Source organism: Oryzias melastigma, linkage group LG1 (assembly GCF_002922805.2).
Source record: "Oryzias melastigma strain HK-1 linkage group LG1, ASM292280v2, whole genome shotgun sequence".
Classification (NCBI taxonomy): Eukaryota; Metazoa; Chordata; class Actinopteri; order Beloniformes; family Adrianichthyidae; genus Oryzias; species Oryzias melastigma.
In genome coordinates this window covers 17,490,855-17,515,771 of record NC_050512.1, presented here as the reverse complement: position 1 = coordinate 17,515,771, position 24,917 = coordinate 17,490,855, and the positions used below count along the sequence as shown (strand labels likewise).

Genomic DNA, 24,917 nt, shown 5'->3' with positions numbered 1-24,917 from the left:
TCATTGTTTTTCTCTCTCTGCTCGCATCCTTCTTGCGTCTGTTGCTTCTACTTGTCTGTAATTGTATTGTCCTTGTATGGAAGAGGATTAGGGCCTCGAAGAAAAGAACTCAGAATATATGTTAAATATATGCTATATTTTGAATGTTTTTGAGCACGTAAACAGGCAGCATGTTTTAATGTCAAAGGTTTGCATACAGCAACATGAAAGCTCCATGTTGGTTCAAGTTTTCATTTATTTGGGTGACATTTTGAAATTGAGTTGACATCTGTACTTCAAATCTTTCTTGAAGAATTCTGAGATTAAAGTCAGAATTCTGAGTTTAAAGTCAGAATTTTGAGATTGAAGTCATAATTCTGAGAAAAAAAGTCAGTTTTCCATTACCTTTTTTTCTACTTGGCCCCAATCCTCTTCCATACACTTGAAATTGTTAATAAAGACAAAAAACAAACAAACAAAAAAAAACGACATGGTTCAAACTATAACTTCCGGTTTATTTCGCAATTCTTGTTGGTCTTTTATTTTGAAAAACGGAAGTTTCTACCACCTATTTGTAGCTTTCATAATGAAGTCAGAGGAAGAAAGGGTTAATATGCCCGTCTTATAGAAATGATTGTATTTCTACGAGACTAAAGGCTTAGCCCGTTTCCAGGGATAGACGGATTCAACGAAGTCGAAGGTAAACTCGACAACTTTCCACGGACAGTCCAAAGCGATGTGTGGTTAGCTATCCTGGCTAAACTTTAGCCACTGAGCTAGTCAACTTAGCCAGCCTGCTAAGTTTCACTCGGCAATGTAACCCCTGTCAGTTACAGTTTCTGAGTAAGAGTATGTGTTTATATACGTATAAAAGATCTCCAGAAACATGACAGAGGTCTATATCTTTGGTCAAGCTTCTAATTGGGGTTTGACGCCATTAGCAGTTACAAGAACTCGGGGTGTTAGCTTAAATAGCCAAATCAGACATACCGAAGACAAACTAAGTTACAAAATGACAGTGACACTCGACGAATTAGTCGGAAGAGCTCTTCATAATGTTTCAATCTTAGGAAAGGATTGATTGAGATTATAAAAACATTGGGGGGACGGGTAGTGTTATTGTCTGTCATTGGCGATAGTTGTATTTGAAAGGCTGCCATGTCATAACACGTATAGTTAGGATAATATTCCATGTTTCTTTGATTTATTACATTTTAAATTGGACTGTTTTGTGTTACACTTACGATACAAATATAACATATGCAAAAGTATTTTTTACGTATTTAAAATCTCACGCATGTCTTTATTTAAATTCTGTATTTACTAAGTACCAACATATTTAATGATAATTCTAATAATAGATATGCATGTTTATAGTTTTTATTAACTGTCCTAATGGGTTGTGTTAGGCAGGAAGACCTTATAGTTCTACAGAAAAGTGGTTGTGAATATATGATGTATGTACCATATGGTGTTTGCTTTACTCTGTATAAACAGGAGTACAAGTACAAGGCTGTGGCAGAAAATAAGTACTTTGAGTTATGTGGCTTCATCCTATTCTGCTGTGCAGCCTAATGAGAGTTCAATTTACTTTAAATTCACGCAAGATTCATCATATCACTTTATGATTTTTAAATCATATCAATTTGGTTAGAAGTTCATGTTATAAACATAGTAGTAGTAGTAGTAGAAATAGTTATTCATTATAAGCAGTATTTTTGCTATAGTCAGCCTTTGTTATATCCAATAGTGAATGCTGAGAAACTATGTAAGCATAGAGACTAAAATGAATTAATTTGTTCTTAAATAACAAAAACAAATGCTTTTATTTAGATTTGGTTTGTTTATTGCTAATTTGCATTGAGCCAAGTGAAAGCTTTCAGCATTTTGGATTTTCACTTTTTTTTTCCAAAATGGTAATAAGTCTCTTCTTCAACTCCCTCATGAATAAAAACAGCCAGACTGATGAGAACACGAAAATGTTTAATGTTAGGGCTGAACTGATTCTCTCTTTTTTTATGTCTTCAGATCATGTCGGCAGTTAAGGTTGCCCTCCAACACGCTCAAAAAAGCGGGAGGAGAAAAAACTCTGAAGCGATGTCTGTGGAAGTCTCTCCGGACTCCAAGTGTCCCATCTGTTTGGACGTTTTTCACAATATTTCTTACCTGGATCGTTGCCTCCACAAGTTCTGCTTTCGCTGCATTCTTGAGTGGTCCAAGAACAAAGCTGAGTGTCCCCTCTGTAAACAGCCGTTCACCTCAATCTATCACAGTATCAAATCCGAGCAAGACTTTCAAAAGTATGAACTGAAGCAGCAAGTGGAGAACACCTCGTTTGGTTATTTTGAGGGAGTGCGGTTCCGGTATCGCACCACTCTTACCGGTGTCCATCGGCAGATGCGAGGAAGAACCTCTCCGCCTCCGGATAATGGGGTGATGTTTGAAGCTTCTGCGAATCCTCCTCTTCAGCGGCAGGATCGCTACATTCGGCGGATGATGGCGCGGTTGGCAGCCAGGAGGAGAGCAGAGAGTGAAGGCAGGACAGTCAACAACGTCAGAGAGCAAGAGATGATAAATTTCCGGAGAGAGCTGTACCGACAGGGCGTCAAGGTTCGCAGCGTTCGAGACGGCGGCCGCTCTCGGGATACCTCCGCCGAGTTCTACCGCAGAAACCCCGCCTGCCTGCATAGGTTGGTGCCCTGGTTAAAAAGAGAACTCACCGTGCTGTACGGAGCTCACGGCTCTTTGGTCAACATAGTTCAGCACATCATCATGTCGCGCATTACACGCTACGATATGGAAGACGGAGCGATTCAGGAAGAGCTGAGGCCGTTCCTCCAGGCTCGAACTGAGCATTTTCTGCACGAGTTCATCAGTTTCGCCAAGTCCCCCTTCAACATGGAGGCGTATGACCAGCACGCCGTTTATGACTGTCCGGCCCCCTCCTCCAACGAAGACAGCAACTCCAACTCGTCCGTTATTGCCATCTCAGAAGAGGATGAGAACCTCGTCGAGATAGAACAACCTGGAGGATCTGCCTCTTCTCTGAGCCAGTCTGTGTGGGACGATGAGACTCCCGGTCCGTCGTATTCAACAACAGCAGATCCAGGCAGGATATCCCACCTGTCGGTCCATGACTCGGACTCTGAAAGCAGTTCAGAGGGGGACGTTCAAGAGTTCAGGCCTCCCCAACCGCAAGTGAGTCCAAGTATCCAAATAGACATGACTCAGGAGAACTGTAACGACGAAGATTGTCCATCGTCCGACAGTGATGACTGTGTGATCATAGGATTTGTTAAGCCAACAAAAGAAAGGACTCCAGAGGTGGTACAGCTGTCCTCTGATTCTGATGAGTCTTCCGGGGAAGATGTCAAAGCTGCGCCTCTCCAACCGAAGCACATTCGTTTCCCCAGCCGTAGTCCAGCAGCTTCACCGATGAGCGAATGCAGCGGCTCCAGAGGAGCAAGAAACCCAAGAAACGATCAACATCCCAATGGAAATGAGGAGTCTGGCTCATCAAAATCAAGCAAATCTAAAAAGTCTCACAGAAAAGAGACAGACCGAAGACGTTACAAGTCAAAAGACAAAGAGCACAGAAGACAGAGAGGAAGGTCAAAAAGTGGAGAGTACAGACAATCAAGCAGAAGTCCAGACATCTCACACAGTCACTCCATCAATGGAAGTTATTCTTACGCTAGCAAAGACTTTCCCAAACATGACAGGAGGCATAAAGTTAGAGGTAGTGACTCCTACTCGTATAACCATCACAGACACGAGACAGATTGCCCACGTAAGCATGCCAGCTATCACAGCAGCCAGAAGCACACTCGATCTCGCTCCAGGAGCCCCAGCAGGGAGACCAGGAGACGAGACAGGAGGAGGACTCGATCCAGAACTTCCTCCAGCAGCTGCTCCCCTTCGTCGAGAAGAAATACGCACCACGAGAAGCCCAGCGGGAAGAGGAAATACAAAACGAGGCACTTGGAGGAACCAGACGGACAGAGGCACCACAGCCAGGACGAAGAAGGGGGCTCGGTGTCGGCCACACACCAGAAAAAGTCTAAGGAAAGGCGTCGTAAAAAATCCAAAGAAAGGCAGAGAAGGAACAGCAGCAGTGTGGAGTCAAAAGAACACCAGCAAAGGAAACACCATAAAAAGAGGAAACACAAGAAAAAAAGCAGTCGGCAAAGGAGTGATGAGCACAAAAAAACCTGCTTGCCCTCTGTTGTCGCCATTGTTAGTAAAGATGAGTCTTTTGCTAATAACAGGCAGATGTGTAGCACAGATGAGGATAAAGATCTTGATTGTATCGACTAGCCACCCAAATTTATATAGTTCTTCCTAACTTTTCAACACAGCTGCCAGAATTGAATTAAAAGGATCATAAAGTAAAATCGAGTAATTCAGTAAAATCAAAATTACATTTTGAACTAAGTTGTTAATGGTTTTTGTTGACATTCCATCACAGGACAATGTTGTGGTTTTCCTGCTTTCTGTCTATTGTGCCATTCACGAGGAACAGAAGAAGATTGGGATGCATAGCTGTTGCTGCAGATGTTTTTTTTCCTGTAGGCCTCTTGTTTGATGTGCTAAACTGTCCTCAGGGAAATGATGACTCTGTCCTTAAGTCTGAATAGTACAGTATTCTGTAATGCATAAATAATACTGCCTTAAAAAAAGTCAAGTGGAGCTGCTTATTGACTGCTGTGGAAATATGGATTTTTGTATTCAATTTTAAGAATAAAATCTAGAAAATTTGACAGTGTATGTTTGAATATTTGTCATGTTATTATAGTGTAGTTTTATGGTTGAATTGAAAAGGTGTAATTTAATCTTTATGCACTTTAGCAGAAAGATTATTAAAGTAATTTAAAGCCTAAAATTTTAGTATTTTTGGCTTGTTGAACTAAAAAATGCAATAAATGTAATTATTATTTTGACCCCTTAGTATATTTATTAAAATCAACAAATATAGAATGGAATTGAATAAAACTTTATTGATACCACAAAGAGAAAAATGTATTGATACCACAAAAATGACACTGAAAATACAATAAACACAAAAAACTAAACACATTTTATAGAAAAATAAAAATTTTAACTTAAGGGCATAAAAATATAAAATTTTTTTAATCGTAATTGGTAATTTTGAAGTTTAACTTTTGCCCATTGACTGTACGACTTTTACTTTGAAAATCCCGCGACCAGGAAGAGAAATGTTTGATGGCCGTCTTTTTTCCCCTCTCTCTATTTTTTTTCAAATATTTGGTGCACGAGCGTTAATGGTTGAGCGCCTTCACTTTTGGTCAAATTCTCATTGTCCATCCCAGAGGCGTTGTCATGGCGTCCACTGTTCACGTTAAGGTAAATTTCTGTTCGGTAGTAATGGGTAAATACAAACACATAAAAACATTTGGTGCTTTAATCCACCGATACGAGCCAGAACGAATACAGAGGTTACAAACCCGGAAGTAGAGAGACAGGCTTGAGTGTTAGCATGCTGGCAAAAGTACACATGTGTATGAATTGAATAGCAAAACCTATTCGAATTTTAATGTGTATTAGATATTCTAATACGTTCGATACAAATAACACGCATAATTATAAAAATGCCAACTATAACTTATTAACCCGGCTCGTTGTCTGACAGTTTGCATGCAGCTTTGACCTCTTTGCTAGTCGGCTGTTTTTATACATTTTTTGCACAAGTTTTGCAGAGAATATTTAGTGTAACATGACGCATAGCACTCCTAATTATCAAAGCGGATCTGGTTTATGTAATTATATAAGAAACTTGCACTTTACATGCTAATTATTGCACATTTAGATTACACTTACAGATTTATAAGTCAAATTTGCCATATGTTTGACTCTGAATAATGTAATTTTACGAATTTAGATAACTTATTTAGTTAATTCATTGACAATGGCATTTATGGGCTTACTATTTAACACTGGATTTATAATAAATGGCTACATTATACGTACAGCCTGACTTTATTTCCCAAAATAATTGAAATAAAATATTTTTGGTCCAGTTTTTTGCTCTGCATGTGAAGAACACAAACCATCCATACAGGCTTAAATTATTGGTTATTTAAAATTTTATTTTATAAGTAGTTAATTAAGATGAAATTTGTGACATCACTGGATAGAAATGAATGCTTGTTCTGTACACACTTCATTTACGTTGGAGTTTTATTCAGTGTTTTGCTTTGACACATTCATTTATGTAAAAGTTTCCCCTCGTTTTATCCTAAACGTTCTTGCAATTCTATTTATAAGATTTAGGTAATTATAAAACATTAAGGTAAGGGTAGAATTTGGTGAAATTTTAGTTAAATTGAATATTAAGCTCTAAACATTTAACTAATTAAAACATGTATCTTAGAAAAGGCATTTTATTTGAAAGAGAGGTTGAAATATTTATATATAAAATAAGTTTAAGAAGTGAATATTTAAAACTGCTGTTATAGTTCTATTGATAAAGGTATTTTTAATTGTAAAGTAAATGTTAATGTCAAATTATTACATGATTTACTTAACTTAAATTAAAAAACAGATTGAGTATGCCACATAAAATGTACTTCTCTAAAGTTTACAAAAATGATTTCCAGATTGGCATTATTGGAGGCTCAGGACTGGATGATCCCGACATTTTGGAGGGGAGAACCGAACGCTATGTGGACACACCGTATGGGAAGGTGAGTTGTGCTAATGCCAGGAATTAAGACCAATCCTAAACCATTCCAACTTGATTATCATTAATTCGTGTTTATGTTTCCACTGAAAGCCATCAGATGCGTTGATCTTGGGGAAGATCAAAAATGTGGAATGTGTGCTTCTTGCAAGGTAGAAAAAAAAAAACACTTCAGTAATGAAAGTGTTTTCTGTTGGCGCCATCTACTGGAGAGTGCTTGTAAGTTAAAAAGAGGGACTTTTCAACTGTTCCTTGCAGGCATGGAAGGCAACACACCATAATGCCATCCAACGTGAACTACCGGGCCAACATCTGGGCTCTCAGAGAAGAAGGCTGTACGCATCTGCTGGTCACTACGGCGTGCGGCTCGCTGCGGGAGGAGATCCAGCCAGGAGACATTGTAATCATAGATCAGTTCATTGACAGGTCAGTGAAACCAAACCACCATCAGCTGTTGAAGTCCCACGCTGATCATCTTTTATTGTAAAAGCACTTCCAGTGGTCTTTAAATTACAATACTGTGATTTTTTTTTAGCCCCAAATCAAAAAACTAGTTTTTTATTTTTGCATCTGCTCCTGATATACAACGATTTGTATGAAGAAATGCTTAGAAATGCAATTTTTAAGATTTATTTGAGATAAAATGCCACAAAAACATGTTAAAAACATCAAAAGTAGCACTTCATTTGGAGTTGGTCTTCAAGTACTTTAGATTTCTTTCGTTCATTTTTTATTTTCTGTGACTGTATTACAGATGAGGCCATTTAAATCACATTTTAGGATGAAGTAAACACAAACAAATGGTTTGAGTTTACCGCTGGTTTGAAGAAGATGTAAATGCCTTTTAGTTGGTTGTGAAAAATCAATTCTTAGCACATTTTAAGTAAATTTGGTACAATAACTATGCTTTTTTATTTCTTTTAACCCTGTGTTTTTATGGAAGATAAATCTATTTGCTGCAGTTCCACTCTGGTCCAAAGTAACTCCAGTATTGAATCACGATCATCTAAATGATAATTTGCTTAAATTTAATAATTTTGTCACCAATAGTGTCAGCTTTAGAGATAAGGAGAGTTTTGTTGGCAGAAACAACTCAGTTAAATTTGTCGTTTTTATTTTAAATGCTCATAGCTTAAAGAACATGGTGTTTTATAAAGAGCATAGGGTTCAGACACTGTCATTTACAGCAACATTCATCATATTTGGGTTTCCGGCCTTCTCCGTCCTGCAAGTTTTACCTGTTTTACTGCTCCACAGCTTTTCATCTGTCCTTGCAAAAAAAAGAAAAACTGGAAAAATGACACAGCTGTTTGAATTGGGTGTGCTGGAAACAAGTAAAACATGGAGAACAGGAAGGCATTTGAGCCAGAACAGAGAATCAGGGAGGATATGTATGAGGGAAGTTCTCTTCTCAAGAAACTACATTAACTATGGTTACTTGTTTGGCCATATTCTGATTTTATTCAGAATAAGACGCCATGAATTTATCCAAAAATGTGCCACATTTTGGTTAAATCATATTTAAGAAAAAAGGCACCTCTGAAGCAATTTAGGTACTATCAGAATTATTTCTCCTCTTACAAAGTAACTGAAGAATTATTGTTTCACTGGTCCAGAAAAACCTTCCAGCCTTCATTAGTCCAGTGGGGCTGTTTTTCATGTCTCATCTCATTTTGACGTCTCAAGATAATCGTTTTCTTGCTGTGACTCATCCAGTCAACTCAAGCTGGTATCTCCATAGTAATCTACCATGCAGGTGTGAGGTTTAGGGTCCACCAGACCCCTACCTGTCAGAGATTCTCCCAGTTTTTGAGCACCTTTTGATGACAGGAGGAATGACTCATCTTCACTTTTTGTTTTGCATTTTCTCTGAAAGACGTACCTTTTCAGGTTTTGATGATTTTTCCCATTATCGGTTACCCTTTTGTGTTATTTTTGAGACACACTACATTTAGAAGCACTAAGGTGTTCAGCTAAAGCTCATGAGGTTTTGGATGCACTCTGTGTTCCAGCTCTGCACACTACAATATTTTTTTGTTTTTGTGCATTTCTAAAATATACACATTGTTTTCAGTTTCGGCTAACTTTTTTTTTAAACTTCTGATAGTTTGTACGATTTTAAGATTTTTTTCTAAAAATCCTTCTCTGTGACTTTACTTTGTGACAAAAGTTAACATGTTTAGCAGAATCTTTAAAACTATTATTTCTTATGTATTTCTTATGTTCTTCCTGGTTTTGCATAAAATTAAAACTAGGTAAACCACAGCTCTACGGGATGATGACGTAAACTCAGCTTGTGTTTTCTTCCTGTGACTCATTTCTCACTGTCAGTTTTTTCTGTGAATTTTTCAGTCTTTACCTGTTAAAAGTTGTTTACTCACGTAAAGTAAATAAGCTTGTTTTGTTACAAAGTTTTTTGTTAGACAGTAGGATTTAGAGAAGTGGAGTTTCCACTTTATTATTTTAGGGCTGTCCTTTTCAGTAAACCTTTTTTTTTTGTATTTTACCATTAAAGTAATTCTCTTCTCTTTTGTCGTCCTCAAAAATACTCAGAATTCTGCTGCCCATCCTGAAAAAACTCCCTTTTTGTCACTGGGCAACACAGACTTTTAATTCCCTCCAAAGATTTTCTATGAGATCTGGAGACTGGCTAGACCACTCCAGGACCTTAAAATGCTTCTTATGAAGCCACTCCTTCATTACCAGGCAGTGTGTTTGGAATGGTTGTCATGCTGAAAGATCCAGCCATGTTTCATCTTCAATGCCCTTGATGGTGGAAGGAGGATTTCACTCAAAATCTGACCATACATGGAACTGTTTATTGTTTCCTTTACATGGATCAGTCGTCCTGGTATCTTTGCTGAAAAACAGCCCCAATGTCACAATGTCATTGTTAGAGTGCAAAATACAAGGAAATGTCCAAAAATCTTTTTTTGCGTTGGCTGCTTTTCCTTTACTCCCTCTAATGGCGAAATTGTGCATTGCGGTCACTTCTGTAAAAAAACACAACTTGCCACAGAAATTGGCTAGAAACTTGCCTTTTTCCCCCCAACATCCTTATACTTGTTCTATGCATGACTAGGTGCTGTATGTTTGATAGCCGTGCTTTAGACAGACCTGCACATGTACTATCTTTAGCAGGAGGACACATCTGCCACTGCAGGGTTTATAGTGTGTTACTGATGGTAGCCTTTGTTACTTTTTCTCAGTTCTCTCAGGTCATTTTCTTGGTCCCCCATCTGGTTCTGGGATTTTTTTTCACCGTTCTTGTGATCATTTTGACCCCACAGGGTGATATCTTGCAGGGATCCCCAGATGGAGGGAGATTATCAGTGGTCTTGTATATCTTTCTAATAATTGCTCCCACAGTTGATTTCTTCACTCCAAGCTGCTTATCTATTGCAGATTCAGTCTTCCCAGCCTGGAGCAGGTCAACTATTTTGTTTCTGGTGTCCCTCTTTGGTCTTGTTCATAGTGGAGTTTGGAGTATGACTGTTTGAGGTTGTGGACAGGTGTCTTTTATGTAGATAACGAGTTCAAACAGGTGTCATTAATACAGGTAACGAGTGGAGGACAGAGGATCCTCTTACAGAAGAAGTTACAGGTCTGTGACAGACAGAAATCATGCTTGTAGGTTATCAAATACTTAATTTCCACCATAATTTCCAAATAAATTCTTTAAAAATCAAAAAATGTGATTTTTCTGGATTTTTTTCCCCTCATTTTCTCTCATCATTGGGGTATAACTATGATGAAAACTCCAGGCCTCTCTTATCTTTTTTAAGTGGGAGAACTTGCACAATTGGTGGCTGCCTTAATACTTTCTTTGCCCCATTGTAACTACAGTTTGATGAATCCCAGAGTTCACTGTCCCTTGGACTCATTGTGTTTTAGTGAGAAGTGACTTTGTTGACAGTAAATTCTTGAAGTATGCATATTTTTAAAAAGCATATCAATTGTTAGAGAGGAACCATTCCTTTAGGTTAGCATAGTTTTAAAAATTCCTCCTCAAAATGGATCATCCAGAATGATCAGAAACTGTTGCTATAATGACACGCTGCTAAAAGACAGACTTGGACTCAGACCTCCACATATAAAGCACAACCTTTAAATGTAAACTCCTGCACAGTCTTTCAGATATCTCAACTATAAATCATTTTATATCCACAGTTAAAAGAGTTTAAGGTGATTCCTCTGTTAGCACAGCAGCTGTTAAATAAGAATCTTTGTTTTATAGATGGCGTTTTCTCAGCCTTTTCTGACGATCCAGTACATTTCCTGTTTTGTACTGTGGCCTTTTGTGCTGCGTAACAATATTGAGAGATGCTCACTTCCTATAAATTGGAAATTTAAACTAGTTTGATTAGTAACCTGCTTTTCAACTTCATGCAGCCTTATAGCCGTCTGAATGGGAAGCGCCTTAACTAACAAGCTTATTTATCCAGAAGAAGGAAGTTGCTTGTTGAGACTTGCTCAGACTTGTCCCGATGCATGTGACATCTTGCTTGTGACGGCTCTTTATTCTCTTCAACTGTAGAGTCGGTTGCTATAGAAGCACGCCAGCCTCGTCTGATCTCTCCGATAGTTTCTGCTTTCTGGAAATGGTTTTCATCTGGTTTTCTCTTTTGCTCTTAACCTTCTATATTTAAGTGGATTTAATGTAATTATATATTTTCTGAGTAAAAAATTTATCTCAATCAAACCAGTTTTTTCTGTCCATTTTTTTTCTCTTTTAGTTTTAAAAATACACTTAAACGAGTGCTGGGAAATTGTTTAGAATGACTCCGCTCTATGCAGCAGCGATTCAGCAATGTCAGTACTCGAGAAATACCAGGCCGACCGACCGACCTAACTCAATTTCTATCTCATAATCGAGCATTGTGCTCAGCTCAGGCTTTATCCCCACACGTGAGAGCTATCGACTTAAAGCAGGACAAAGACGGCTGAGAAAATGCAGCAAAAAAAATGAGACTTAGTCTCTAAGTCTCTGAGTTATGAGTAAGAATCTAGGTTGATGCATATAATTATGAGCCCTAAGAAAAACAAAAACAAACGTGAAATTATGATTAATTGCATTATTTGTTGTACAAAAAACATGTAGAATTTCTATTGTTTTGATATTGATATTGTGGGTTAATACCACCTCTGTCCAACATGAACACTAGATATCAGTTGTTTGAATGAAGGAGGTACTTAAAAACTCAAAATAAATTACATCTGTATTGTTTGGAGCTGTTGAAAATGTGCTTTTTCCTCATAACTTTTATGAAAGTTTGTACACTTGATTTGGCTGCAGGGAAAACATGAATCAGCATTTTTTCTGCCTTGATTGGATGACTGATGTTAGGACGTCCTCCTTGCTTTCTTACAAGTCTAAAAGTGGGCGTTTTTAACATTTTTTTTTAATTAATCTTTTATTGTTCTGTAAATGTCAATTCCTGTAAATGTATCTGGTCATGTTTGTCGGTGAGAGAAAGCAGTCTTCAGTATTACCCTATATGGTAACAGTTTAGCCGAGAGTGGCAGTGGTAAACAATAGAACAGCTGTGGGGCCTTTCAGTATGTCTTTTATAAAGGGACAAGAATTTGACCAGAAAAAAAAAGAAAAATTGTACATGTTTTTTTCACTATTGCAGCTGGGTTAAAGAAAAAAAAGATTCATTTGAATTGAATTTGTCCTTAGAAAATACAGTTTATTACATCCTTTAAATAATTCTTCTTTTAAAACCTTTTCTTGCATTTTTGTCTGGTTTTGCTAATAATATTAATGTAAAGATTTTTCTTTATTTTAAAAGAACCACATGTTTTTCTTAACGTTTTTGGATGAAAATGTGTCATTTAAATATCTTTTTTCATGAACTGTGTGAAGTTAAGATGAATTAAATCAAATTGTAATCAAACCAATTCAGTATTTTTACACACACATCCATCCATACTTTGTGTTTATAATTTGTGCCATAAAATCATTACATTTTCCTTGTTTGCTTAGTAATATCTAATCCTACCTCATAGTTTTAAAACAAGTGAGGTAATCTTTTTTGCTTCATCCAAAGGAATTTGTCTTGTGTTGTAAGAGGCTTTTCGCTGGTTTGTGATTGCTGCTGGTCTGTTTTCTTCTCTGCATCTCCAGGACGACAAAGAGACATCAGACCCTGTACGACGGGCAGCCCACCAGTCCTCCGGGGGTGTGTCACATCCCCATGGCCGAGCCCTTCTGCAACAGAACCAGAGAGGTCAGTGTGCAAAAATTCAAAAGCTAAAAAAAAGCAGAACAAGTTAATTTACCTTTAGTGGAAAGTGTTCCCTGTTTTGAATAAAGCATTTATCATCTCTTCAAGACACAGTTTACCTGTGGATTATTCCAAACTGAAAACATTTTTGAAACAATTTCCTCCTAAAATCGATGTCTTCTGCTGACTGTATCGACTGACAGGTCTTGTTGGAAGTGGCTCGGAGTCTGGGGGTGAAATGTCATCACCGAGGGACCATGCTGACCATCGAGGGGCCTCGCTTCTCCTCGCGGGCCGAGAGCCTGATGTTCCGCCAGTGGGGCGCCGATGTCATCAACATGACCACCGTGCCAGAGGTGGTCCTTGCCAAAGAAGCAGGCTTGTGTTACGCCAGCATTGCCATGGCAACAGACTATGACTGTTGGAAGGAGCATGAGGAGGCTGTAAGTGGCATTCTTTTAATGTTTTTTTTTAGATTTATCTTCAGTCAGAAGCAGGACGGGGATGGGGTCTAATCCTGCTTGACCTTTAAGGCATCGTACCACAAATAGTTCAACCTTAAAGTCCCACTCCCATCATCTTCTGATCTATTGTAAAAGCATTCCCAGTGGTATTTTAATTATGCGTATTTCATTTTTAGGCAAAATCATAATAGCTCTCATTTTCTTGGACATAGTTTCTGCAGAGTGGCAGGGGTTTATTAAAAATTTACCTCCAAGTTGTGGGCGGGACTGTTACCTTGGAAGTAAGCCTCCATCGATATCCCATCATCCCTTTGTTTACGCTCACTCCCACTAGCTTACAGCCCCTTACAAGCCCAAGCTAACGTTAGTGGTGCAACAAAAATGGCGAGCAGTTCACTTGAGGCCTGACAGGCCTCAGCTTTTTTCATCGGCTCCTGATTCATCCTGATTTGAAAAAATAAATACTCAGAAATGCAGTTAATCTTGAAATTATTTTATTTTTGTTCTCCATCATTAAAAAGATACAAGAAAATACAAGTTAAAAATACAAGGAGGATTTTATATCATTTTAGGAAACAATACAAACTTGTAATAGAAAACTGAGTTTCTATTAAAGGACTCCTCCATGTTTTTTTTATTTTTCTTTATTAAAAAATATGAATACAACCTTATTCCAGGCCAAAATAGTTTAAACAATTTAAATACATTTAATTTTATTTTAACTTAATATAATTTGCTAATGTTGATGGAATTCATTTAGCTACATTTTAACATTCATAAATAAAGGAAAATAGCAGAAAGTCAACCAAATCAGAATTAAAGGAATGTTATGTTGTTTGCTGGAGAAGTGTTCAGGAAAATGTTGTTTTCTTCATTACATTTAGAACCATTTTACAAGATTGTTCATTTTGTCTTAATAATCTTATAATTTCCTTTCAATCAAATCTAGATTATTTATAGAATTTTGATAATCAAAATGAAGTGTTACTGCATTTACACGTTTCCCACCCTGCTTTAAAAAAAAGGTAAAATAAACAAAGTTCTGAAAAAAAAAAAATATCCAGATTGTACTTCTAGCTTTCACAACAAACTGAAAATCAAGCTTGTCAACAAACGTACGGGCATTTCTTTCCCCCTCGGGAAGTACCGCCAACACGCTTTTAAGGCCCTTAAAACCGAAACCACCTTTGAGACAGTAAGACGTTTGAGGTTAGGCAGGGTCACTGTTTACCATAGAACGACGGAGGGACATGTGAGCGTCTGACACAGCTCTTATTGTGCGCAAAAGAAAAAAAAAGTTCCTTCTGATAACGTTGTGCAGTGCCATTCAAAAACCCAGTGTGGGCGGCTCGCGTTGAGTTGAGCAATAAAACTATTAATTCACAATTACAGTCCAGTCATTCCCTGATGACTGTTCAGCAGTAAAACATAAATGACTTTACTGCACCTCGAGATGAGAACCTGAAAGGTGGTTTCACCTACAATTGAAACTGGCTTTTGAAAAACGAGGAAGTTTGTATTGTTTAGATGATAAAATAAAAATATTGTCTCCCAAAAGAACATTTTTTTTTTGTTAAATATCGTGGTGAATTTTCTCTTAAATCACTGGAGGAAGGGAGATGTTTCTGCGGCTTCTTATTGCTTCTGAGTGGCTGGTGTTCAGGCCGGCGGTCGTCGTTGATATACCCCGTGTGGGCTGGTTTTGGTTGATTTGTCACCGATCCAGCCCGACTTACAGCTTCGCTTCCGAGTTCCTGCAGCTGACCTCTTCCCCCTCCTGTTGCAGAAGGCTCGCCACATCCTTCCGCCACCCACCTCATTCCCTCCCTTCCAGCCCGACATTACCTCCGGGCCTCTCCTTGCCCCCCCCCACTATCACTGACAAACCCCCCCCTCCCCTCTCGTCCCCTCCACCTCCTCGCACTTGGCTTGTTTGCCAGCCTCCGGGGGAAGCTCTGCCAGAGGAGGTTGAGTCACTGTCTTTATCCTGACAAATACCACAAAACATCAGCATATTCATGGTGTGGGACACAAAAACAAAGGGCTGAAAGGAAGAGTTGATGAGGGTTTCAGGGGGTCAGCTTGAACACAGATGTACTGTTTTTGTCTGCGTTACATTTTTTGATTGCAGATAGAATTAGGATATACATTTTTTTTCTCATTTGCTTTGTTTTATGGATTCTATTGTGTTTGTATCTGGTCTTTTATATTTCTAAATAGTTCATACAAAAAACAAATCCTATGTATTTAGGAAACTAACTGATGAGGTCTGCTTTTCCTACAAACATGTGTCTGTGTGTAGCATATGGACTTGTCATTATTATAATTAGTTTTAAATCCTTACTTTTTTTAAATCACACACTCAAGATCATGCCCAGATTATGCCCATTAAAGGACAACCTCTTAGGAAAAAACAGCAAGTGTGACACACAATGTGACCTCAAGGTGGCTTGTGACACAAGTCACTCCACGTCCACTTTATTATAGATCCTAATTCAACGGAATTATTCATTCATTTTCCTGACCGCTTTGTCCCTTTCACCCAAAAGTATCTTGGACAGGCTCCAGCAACCTCGCTGTCCTGAAAGGGATACAGCGGGTTAAGAAAATAAATGGAAGTTCAGGATTGATCCACCATATTGGATGCATTTTCTACCTCCTGTCACTGAAAACATCAAATGCTCGAAGTTGAGTCTCTGATTGGTTGATGCAACACGGCAACCTCCTCAGAGTTTAGGCTTTTTTTTTATCTTACTCTGGACCATCACGGCCACTGCCCAATTTGCAGTGCTGGACCTCAGATCGTGTCTGTACCATTGACTTAACATTGAAGCTGGCCGCCTCCGCCACGTGAATCGCGATCAGTATGAACGCACCTTAGCGGGTGTGATGAGCAGGTTCCAGCAAAACGAAAGCTACTTTCACACCGCCCTCGGCAATGAACGTTCAAGCTACCACTTTCAATAAAAAATGTATGTACCGGTAAACGTGCGTAAATTGGCGTTCACATCGCTACGCAAGTTCCTACAATGTTTTCAGGCTCTACGCACAGAAAGTGCAGCCATTCAACGCGCATTGAAAGTAGAACCAGGTCAAACAGTCAGGGACTTGGATTTGATACTGATGTGTGAATGATGACCCGTTTAATTCACGAACGGGTCAGCTGTTTGAAAGTTGATCATGAAGGAGAAATTACTAATTGCGGTTTGTGCCCTGCTGGAATTTAATAACACCAAGCCTCTCATATATCGGAATGGAGCTGTAATAGAAAAAACCCAGAGGCAAGATTCATGAGATTTGCATCACTTTGACGTTTCACACGAAGGATTTACAGTCTGTAGGAAGCCCTTCCCTGCTTGTCCAGTGTGAACACCACAGGCTAAATGTGCATTCAAGAACGTGATAAACATGGATTCTTCAACGTGAATCACATGCCTGCAGAGTCTATAGCTGTAGACTTGTTCATTCTTCCTATTGGCCTGTTTTTGCATAATGTCATCCTGGAGAAAGATCCTTAAAGGATAACCCATCTCTGCTGTAGTGGTGTTATCCATTGACAGCTCTTTACACTGTGCTTTTTGAATATCCATGAAATGGCTATGTCTCCCTAAATTATTCTTACTATTTTTAATTCTTAAAGACCCTCTCTCGTCATTTTTTGATCTATTGTAAAAGCCTTCCCAGTGGTCTTCTAATTATGCAATTTGTAGCCCAATTAAAACCCTGTGTGGTTTTCTATGACATCATTTCTGCAGAGCGGCAGTAGTTCATTAGAAATTCACCTCCATGTTTGTGGGCGGGAGTAAGTCTGCCCTTCCCTCCTGACATTCTTCTGTTTACTCTCCCTTCTGCCATCTCACAGCCGCTCACGACCCCAACCTACCATTAGCAGTGCAACAAAAATGGCGAGCAATATTGGAGCTATCCAGCCGTACAGATTTGCACCGGATACCAGTTTGGAGGAGAAAAATTAAGACGTACATAAATCTATTAGTTTGCAAGTTGGAACAAAAACATTAAAAAAATGTTCAAAAGTTAATTCATTATAATAATGAAAATTTCAAATAAATGAATATGATTAAATTATGATTTTGTAGCATAGACTTAGTTTCCCTTTTTGTAAAAATCTAGTTTAGAAAGGATATATGCGTTTTCAAATGAACTGGTTTCCGTGTCACAAAATGTATTTCTTTTGACCACCATGTTTATAATATCCAGGTCTTTTAATTTAAACAGACTTTCCTACTACAGCTTCTTGCAGTTGTTAGTCAGTTTGATGGACTTTGAAATGAACTCCCCTAGTAATTGCTTTTCAGTGCGTCAAAAGACTGCTGTTTAGCTGACTCTATATCAGATTTTATAAGTATGGTCTAAGGTTCGGATGTGCTGGTGATATGAACTTTAAAAACGAAACTTTAGCTCACTTTACTGTTTTGACTCAGCTGGAACTTTTAGGAGCCAGATGTTCACTCATTGAGCAACATTGGAGAATTTTTAGACCAAATGCTAAATTAAATTATTTCTCCTTATTTTATGTAAATGTCATTTTTTGCATTTATTTTACATGTTTATTTTTTTTTTATAAAGGATCAGAAGAAAAAAGAAGAATTAAATTTTATGGTTTAGCTTAACATATGCAGCAATAACTGGCATGTATTGTCATTTCATTTGATTAACTTATACAGTTAAATGTAAGATAAACTATTTAGAGGTTTTTCTATCTGGAGGCCTTGTTTGCTCCAAGGTTCCTCCAGACACATTTCAAAAATTTTGCGTAAGGATATATACGTTTTGTATATTTAGATGTACTTTTTTCTACTAGATGAATTTATGTTTATGCTAATAGCAATAGGAAAAAAGATGAAATCTCACCAAAGTAGATCTGAAGTACAACAAAAAGAAATAACATTTTGAAAAGAACCTGAATAGTATTTAAAACTGTTCATTGGAGTTCATTGGATTAGCTGCTCTGGGATGATCCTGTTTGGCTCAAGAAGTCTTTTATTTTGAAAGGAAGTCATACGAGCTTCAGTCAACAGTAAAGAAAAAATTAAAATTTCAGAAAACTTTCAGAAAATTTCTGTTTTTATTCATGCAAAAAAAGAAAAATAATTCATATTTATAATACAAAGCAGTATCAAAGGTTTTGAATGGAGACGGTTGCAGACCTTTGGTCTAGCAGTTCTTTCAACAAAGCTAAAACTGTTGAGAATAAACAAAAGGTGAATCATTCCAGTCACCGTTCGTCTTAATTTAAATGAGCCTCTATTGCATTTTGGGAGTATAAACTTCACCAGCGGGACCCAGATCTGCTCTAAAGCTGTCAGTTTGCTCAAAGTCTTTGAAAAGGTGAAATGAAAGTGACATATTTTCTTCTGTATTTCAGGTCTGCGTGGACAACGTTTTGAAGACCATGAAGGAGAATGCTAACAAAGCAAGCAGCATTCTGCTCACCGCAATACCGCACATCAGTCAAATGGACTGGGCTCAGACAATGAAGACTTTGAAAGTAAGCCGTTAAAGCTGCGATGATTCACTTAAGCAGAACCTTAAGAATGTTACAGCGTTTGCTTGTTCTTTAATGAGTTTCTCGGAGAATCTGCAAATGTTTTCTCTGACAGAAAGGTTCATCAAACATGCCAGTGCAGCACCTCCACAGACAGAACTCAATTATTAGTCATTGTTTTTAAGCCACTCTTTACATCTACTGGGAAGTGTGACTCACTGTGTCGTTCTGCACGTCTACACGTTTAGATATAAGAAAAATTTTTATATTTTTAGAATAAGAAATGTTTTTGTATCCATTTGAGGCATTTAATTAAGTTAAGAATCACTGGTTAATTGTTTCAGTGGGATTTGCTAAAGATTCAATGTGTTTGCTTTTTTTTCTGCAACTCCCTACAAAAACAAACTTCCTCAGAATTGTGGTAAACCGTAAATCCTCATAAATGTACGTGCAGCTTGTTTATAGGTCGATGCCCTCTTAAGGAACTGAAAACCGTGTTGGCAGCATCTCTCTAAATGTCATTTTTCATGTATTGTTCCTAAAAATCTCTTTTTTTTCCCCCTTTGTTTTGTCTGTTACAGTCCATGGCCCAATCCTCCGTGATGTTACCCAAGCACTGAACCAGGAACCAAACAACCAGAGCGGGATAAAAACAGCAGACAAACTCAACTCTGCCTGTGAATTCGTCAGCAGTGAATCATAGGAAAAGTGCCTCACACTAATAATAAATCCAAAATCAGCAGGAGATTCAGTATTTTATCTCTGGTCCTAGTGAATCTATTTGTCACATTGTACAGATTCACAGTTTTTCTCCGTAAAGTTGTCTTTGTCACCTGTTTTCCTTTTTTTCGTTACATTAGTTGCCTTTATAGATCTTCAGGCAGAAGATACGCCTTGACCGCTTCACTATCATTTCAGTAAAATGTTACTTTAAAAGCTTATCTTTTTTGTTGTATTAATTTTGGGAAGTCAAAGGTTCTCTGTATTAAAGTGACATTTAAAATAAAGTTGCTGCAGGGTAAAATGCAAACATATTTCAAGTTAGCTGCTAATATTCAGTATTTGGAGTTAGAAAAACCTTCTTTGCCTGTATGTATCCACACTGATAGTATCTGATAAATGTAGTACTTTATATGTATTGAAATTGGCAGTTTTACAATATTATATTTTTGCACTTACTAAGCTTCACTGCTTGTTTTGTTTGCATTCACTGAAGCTGTACTTCCTTTTTGTTTTCACATTAAAGTTTCACGCCTGGCTGAAAGAAAAAAAAACAAAAGCGGCAAATTTGATGGAATTATTTTGATCATTCTCCTAATTAAAGGGAATAATTATATTTTATGTTTTTTCTGCATGAATAAACAGAATTTTAGCTCCAAACTTGATTAACATTAAAGTACTAAAAAAAGGTCTAAAGGAAAACGCAGCTTTTTATTTTCACTGGATTTTTACATTGTTTTGTTCTTTTTACGCTATGCAGAAATTAACCTTAGAAAAAATATTTTAGCGCAAAGCTGCAGGGGGACTTACAAAAACTGAAATATATTTAGTTTTTACATGCATGAGTTTAAAGTCTTATTTTTCTTCCTTAAAAATATGGTATGTTATTTTTACTTATTTAATGACTTTTTAACTGTCTGTTTCTCAATTGTAAATCAATTTTAAAGATAAACTTACAATCCTTTAAGGAAAAAAGCAATTTTTTTCTAATGAATGCTATTAAATTGAACTGACAAGTGACACTGAATTTAAAATCATGGCTTAAAACGATGTTTATGGATTGTTGTCCACATTTAATGCAAACCATCATTCAATTACAGACTCAACTTTGATGTGAAATATTTCAAATATAACTTAAATATGGGATCATTATTTTTTTACAAAATAATTTAATAGTAATAATATATTTATACAGGATCTTTTTTTCTTCCTGTATAAATGCAGTCTCTGACAATAAAAACAACAGATTCATGACGCAATAAACACTCTTAATTTGTAATATTATTAATAATATTAAAATAAAATGCAAGTAGTCCATCTTAAAGATAATATATATTGCAAATAAATATAAATAATAATCTAAAAGCATCACTTAAGTTAGTTTAAAGGCCGGTTCCGGCCTGTTAACAGTCCTGCAGGATCAGTCCGCCGGAGCTGTGAGCCTCTGCAGGAAAGCAGCGACGTCCGCGTGGCCGTCCTGCCGGGCCACATCTCCCGGCGAGCGGCCCGCCTTGTCTCGGGCCTGCGGGTCCGCTCCGGCCTGAACCAGCAGACGCACCGTGTCCAGGAAGCCGGTCCGGGCCGCGTCGTGCAGCGGGGTCGCGCCCGTGGTCTGGTCCGCCACGTTCGGGTCCGCTCCGTGCCTCAGCAGCACCTGGGCCACCGCCGCACTCCCCATCATCATCACCTTCAAGACATCACAGCTGGTAATAATCCGCTATGCAGGTTTAATAATAATAAACGCAATTTTACTTCAATCTTTTTGAACTCATTTAATAAAATCAAACCGAATATTATTAACAAACACGAATAAATGTTTTTTTTCATGAACTGATACAAATTTGTATCCATCAAACTGTTTTAAATGATAACTCTTTATTAAAATGTGTGTAAAATAGGCCCTTCTCATTAGGTTTTGGGGAAGTGTGTCATGCTTTTTCATTGTTCTACTTAACATTTTTTAAGTATTCCTTTTAGCCCGGTGAGATGAAACCGTGCCGTGTCACAGGGTGTGTGACAGAGGAAGAAAGGTGCTCATTTGGTTTCGTTTCTTTAATGAGGAATGCAGGTGGATTATTTCAAGCGTTATAGTTAGTATTTTATTTTTTACATGAACAAACCATATTTAATTAAATATAAACTACTTGTTTTTTATATAGTGAGATGGGAGGTCATGGATGGGGTGCATTTCCTAAACACAAACGACCTCAGCCTAAATAATAATAATAATTAAATGCATAAACTTCCATCTGCGGTGTGTTCGCGTCTCTCCCTGTCCCGTCGCTGTGTTCGGACTGTCAGAAGCGCACTGACCTGCAGAGCGGTTCTTCCGAAGCGGTTCCGTCCGTTAACTTGGGCTCCGGCCGCCAGACGCTCCTCCACCTCGGCCGCGTTCCCTTTCGCTGCGGCCGTCGTCAGCTCATCCTCCAGAGTCATTGCCCCGAACCCTGCAGCCAGAACATCCGCGGCTGATAGTCTCCGCAGGTAGTTTTGTTTGTTGCCGGCGATGCTTCTTAGAGGAATCTGGCGGAGCGAGTTTTGAACCGGAGACTCTCCCCTTCCTCCAGCCGTCCGAGGCGCTGCCTGCCGGTTGTCTGGTCCTCGGCGGTGTCAGGGTCGACGGCTGTCCGCGTCACCGGCTGCCCGAGCGGCGTTCACAGCCTCTGTTTGTCCGGCTGACGGTCGGTGTGTGTCTGGACTTGTCTGTTTAAATGAATGGGTGGCGCATCGGCTCCGACTGCGCGTGCGCAGTGGCGCAGCTGTCTTCATTTGCCAGTGTCAAACTTCAGCTGAGAGGATGCAGACCAAACCAAAGACACCAATGAACTTAAATAGACAAATAAAGGTTATATCTTTTTCAAAACAAAAAATAATAGTTTTATTATTATTATTATATTAAAAAGTGAATGCATTTTATTTTGTGTTATTCTGTGTAATACCAAGTTGCATTGCACGGTTATACTGAAGTTGTGTATAATCCTAAAGTGTGCTCCTTAATTATTGATTGAGTGATAAAGTTAGGTCTACATTGTATTGATCTTTACTGAAGGGAACATTTAATGAACTTGGTCAATTGTTGCTTCTTTTCGAGTCATTTTTGGTTTTGAATTTAACTAAATAATTTGAAAAGAAAGAAAGAAAGAAAGAAGTTTTTTTAGAAAGAAGAATCTTTCCTGAACACCCCACACCCACCACCACCACCACCTTCACAATAATAACTACTAGAACAGCCATGGTCTTAAAATTCTAAGAAAAATCCCACAGTTGTTGGAGCTCACTTTGACAAAGTCTGGGGTGAAAAAATGTTTTGATTAAAAGATACTAAGCAAATGGAAAATTTTAGCTGAGACAATGACATATCAGACCTATAACATCATCTCTGACAAGTGTCCTCCAGGAGGAGAGAATGTGTGCAGTGTGCCTGGAACAAACACACAGTATAAGGAAATAAAAGTGCAGCAGTTTCATACATATACACAAGAAACACAATTGAAACTAACAAAGGAACTTAAGTAATTATTTAGAATGGACTGACAGAACTGCCCAATTCAAACAGAAATTAGAAAGAGTGGGCGTCCCTCAACAACTGCGTCCCTTCTATTCTATTCTATTCTATTCTATTCTATTCTATTCTAATATTAACTTAAACTAATTAAAGAAGCTGTAAGCTAGCAGGAGACAATGTAGACAAAGGCATGCTGGGGTTTTTATCGTAGGCTAACTTCTGCTCCCAAGGTCCCACCCACAACCCAAAAAGCCGACTGTTAGTTTGCTCTTGCCAATGTGCAGAAAATATGTCTTAAAAAACAGCAAAAGTGTTTTGATTATGACTAAACCACATAGTCATGATCTGGGAACCATTTACAACTTAGCTTGTTCTTGTTAACTGTTACATTTTTTTTTCTGTAGTGCAAGTCATTCAAGCTTTAAACTGACCAATCAGATGCCTCAATAAAAGTAGGTGGTCTCACGACTAGTTCAAAGCTTTCGATTGACGGATTCTCCCGAGCCCCCAGTGGAATGGGTGGAGCTATCCAACAATCTCACTCCTGATTGGCGAGTGTGGTTGCCATAGAAATATAGACTCAGACCAATCACTGATTACTGACGTCATCTGGTTCCAACATGGCGGCATCCGTATCATGAAAAAAATAGCAACTGAATTGACCAAATTTCGTCTAAACTAAAAGTAGGTAATTTTCTATGGGTGACGTCTCACTTACTCTTGAACAGTCAATGGGCAGATAAATACAGTGTTCTGTGAGCATTTTAGAAAATAGCACAAGTGTTGAATATGTTGAAATTGAAGCATAAGCGACGTCCACCACCCACACAGCTTTCTCAATATAGAACAAGTGCCCTATGTCATGTGTTTTTGCACTCATCTCTTTTCTCATTTTCACTTTTGAAATGAGGAAATTCAATGAGCAAATTATGAAGCCGACCACTGATGGTTTCATTGAAAGTTTGGCGCTGCCTTGTATTCGGTGTTGATGGTCTCGGTGGATCTTGGTATCGCAGGTGTTGACACTGATATTCACTGTAAATCTGCTGAAACCGTCTTTTCTTTTCTAACAGCCTTCCGAGCCACAATGAAGGACACTGTATAGTATGCAGGAGCTGATAAACCGGGTGCTCTTTCCCTCAAGGCTATGGTGGCAGTTATGCATGAGGAATGCAGAGACTGTTTTGAGAAAAAACAAAGAAATGTGACAATATGAAAAGTGAGAACATTCCAGCAAATGTTCAGGTTTATTCCTTGTAGATGAGCTAATGACGTTCTCTACTGAAATAACCCTAAAGGTTACATTGATTCGATTTGCAACTATTTCTGTATTCTATTATCATTGGCTCTTGTTTCTTTGTCCTACGATCTTCTAACTTTTCCTCCTGACCTTTAGTTTAGTCCAAAACTAGTGTAAAGGTCTATTTTATCCTTTTCAATCATCTTTATGAACCAAATTGACCAAAGCTCATGTTCTGTCCAAGAATTCAAATTTTTGTAAAAGAAGAGTCAATCATGTTCACTTTGTGCCCCTATAACCCTCTCACATCCAAAGAGATGGACCAAACATTTGACAGTTATTCCCATATAATGACAGTACCACCACCAATTTCTCTGTATTAATTATATTACATTTATGTTATCCAGGCTATAATATTGTAATTTGGACGGAAACAAGTCAATATCATCTTAAGTTATGTTATTAATAGTGTTTTTTATTACATTAACTTAATCATGGAGTCATAATGACACATCTTAACAATGACACAACAATACTGCACTCAAAGAAATGATCCATTGGATGGACTCAATT

General features: G+C 38.1%; 3 protein-coding genes across 3 annotated transcripts; 2 read left to right on the top strand and 1 right to left on the bottom strand.

Moving 5' to 3' along the window:
* The first annotated feature begins 498 nt into the window (after positions 1–498).
* On the top strand, positions 499–4,658 carry toporsa (topoisomerase I binding, arginine/serine-rich a). The gene is made up of 2 exons (XM_024290143.2): positions 499–679; positions 2,008–4,658. The coding sequence occupies exon 2, from the start codon at positions 2,011–2,013 to the stop codon at positions 4,294–4,296; it is 2,286 nt and encodes a 761-aa protein (XP_024145911.1). The 5' UTR covers positions 499–679; positions 2,008–2,010; the 3' UTR covers positions 4,297–4,658.
* A 526-nt stretch (positions 4,659–5,184) lies between these two features.
* LOC112157409 (methylthioadenosine phosphorylase) lies at positions 5,185–20,215 on the top strand. Its single transcript, XM_024290113.2, has 8 exons — positions 5,185–5,343; positions 6,597–6,683; positions 6,773–6,831; positions 6,938–7,105; positions 12,810–12,912; positions 13,113–13,352; positions 18,760–18,882; positions 19,461–20,215. The coding sequence occupies exons 1-8, from the start codon at positions 5,320–5,322 to the stop codon at positions 19,497–19,499; spliced, it is 843 nt and encodes a 280-aa protein (XP_024145881.1). The 5' UTR covers positions 5,185–5,319; the 3' UTR covers positions 19,500–20,215.
* Positions 20,216–20,651: 436 nt separating this feature from the next.
* cdkn2a/b (cyclin-dependent kinase inhibitor 2A/B (p15, inhibits CDK4)) lies at positions 20,652–22,340 on the bottom strand. Its single transcript, XM_024289951.2, has 2 exons — positions 21,913–22,340; positions 20,652–21,286 (listed from the first exon to the last, which is right to left on the bottom strand). Exons 1-2 carry the CDS (start codon positions 22,033–22,035, stop codon positions 21,020–21,022), a joined length of 390 nt encoding a protein of 129 aa, XP_024145719.1. The 5' UTR covers positions 22,036–22,340; the 3' UTR covers positions 20,652–21,019.
* Positions 22,341–24,917: the final 2,577 nt, after the last annotated feature.

Excerpts from the sequence above, each read along its gene's own strand:
- toporsa (XM_024290143.2), top strand. The coding sequence starts at position 2,011 with ATGTCGGCAGTTAAGGTTGCCCTCCAACACGCTCAAAAAAGCGGGAGG.
- LOC112157409 (XM_024290113.2), top strand. The coding sequence starts at position 5,320 with ATGGCGTCCACTGTTCACGTTAAG. Across the intron at positions 6,684-6,772 it reads TGGACACACCGTATGGGAAG|CCATCAGATGCGTTGATCTT; the intron begins GTGAGTTGTGCT and ends TTCCACTGAAAG. Across the intron at positions 6,832-6,937 it reads GAATGTGTGCTTCTTGCAAG|GCATGGAAGGCAACACACCA; the intron begins GTAGAAAAAAAA and ends TGTTCCTTGCAG.
- cdkn2a/b (XM_024289951.2), bottom strand. The coding sequence starts at position 22,035 with ATGACTCTGGAGGATGAGCTGACGACGGCCGCAGCGAAAGGGAACGCG. Across the intron at positions 21,287-21,912 it reads TCGGAAGAACCGCTCTGCAG|GTGATGATGATGGGGAGTGC; the intron begins GTCAGTGCGCTT and ends GATGTCTTGAAG.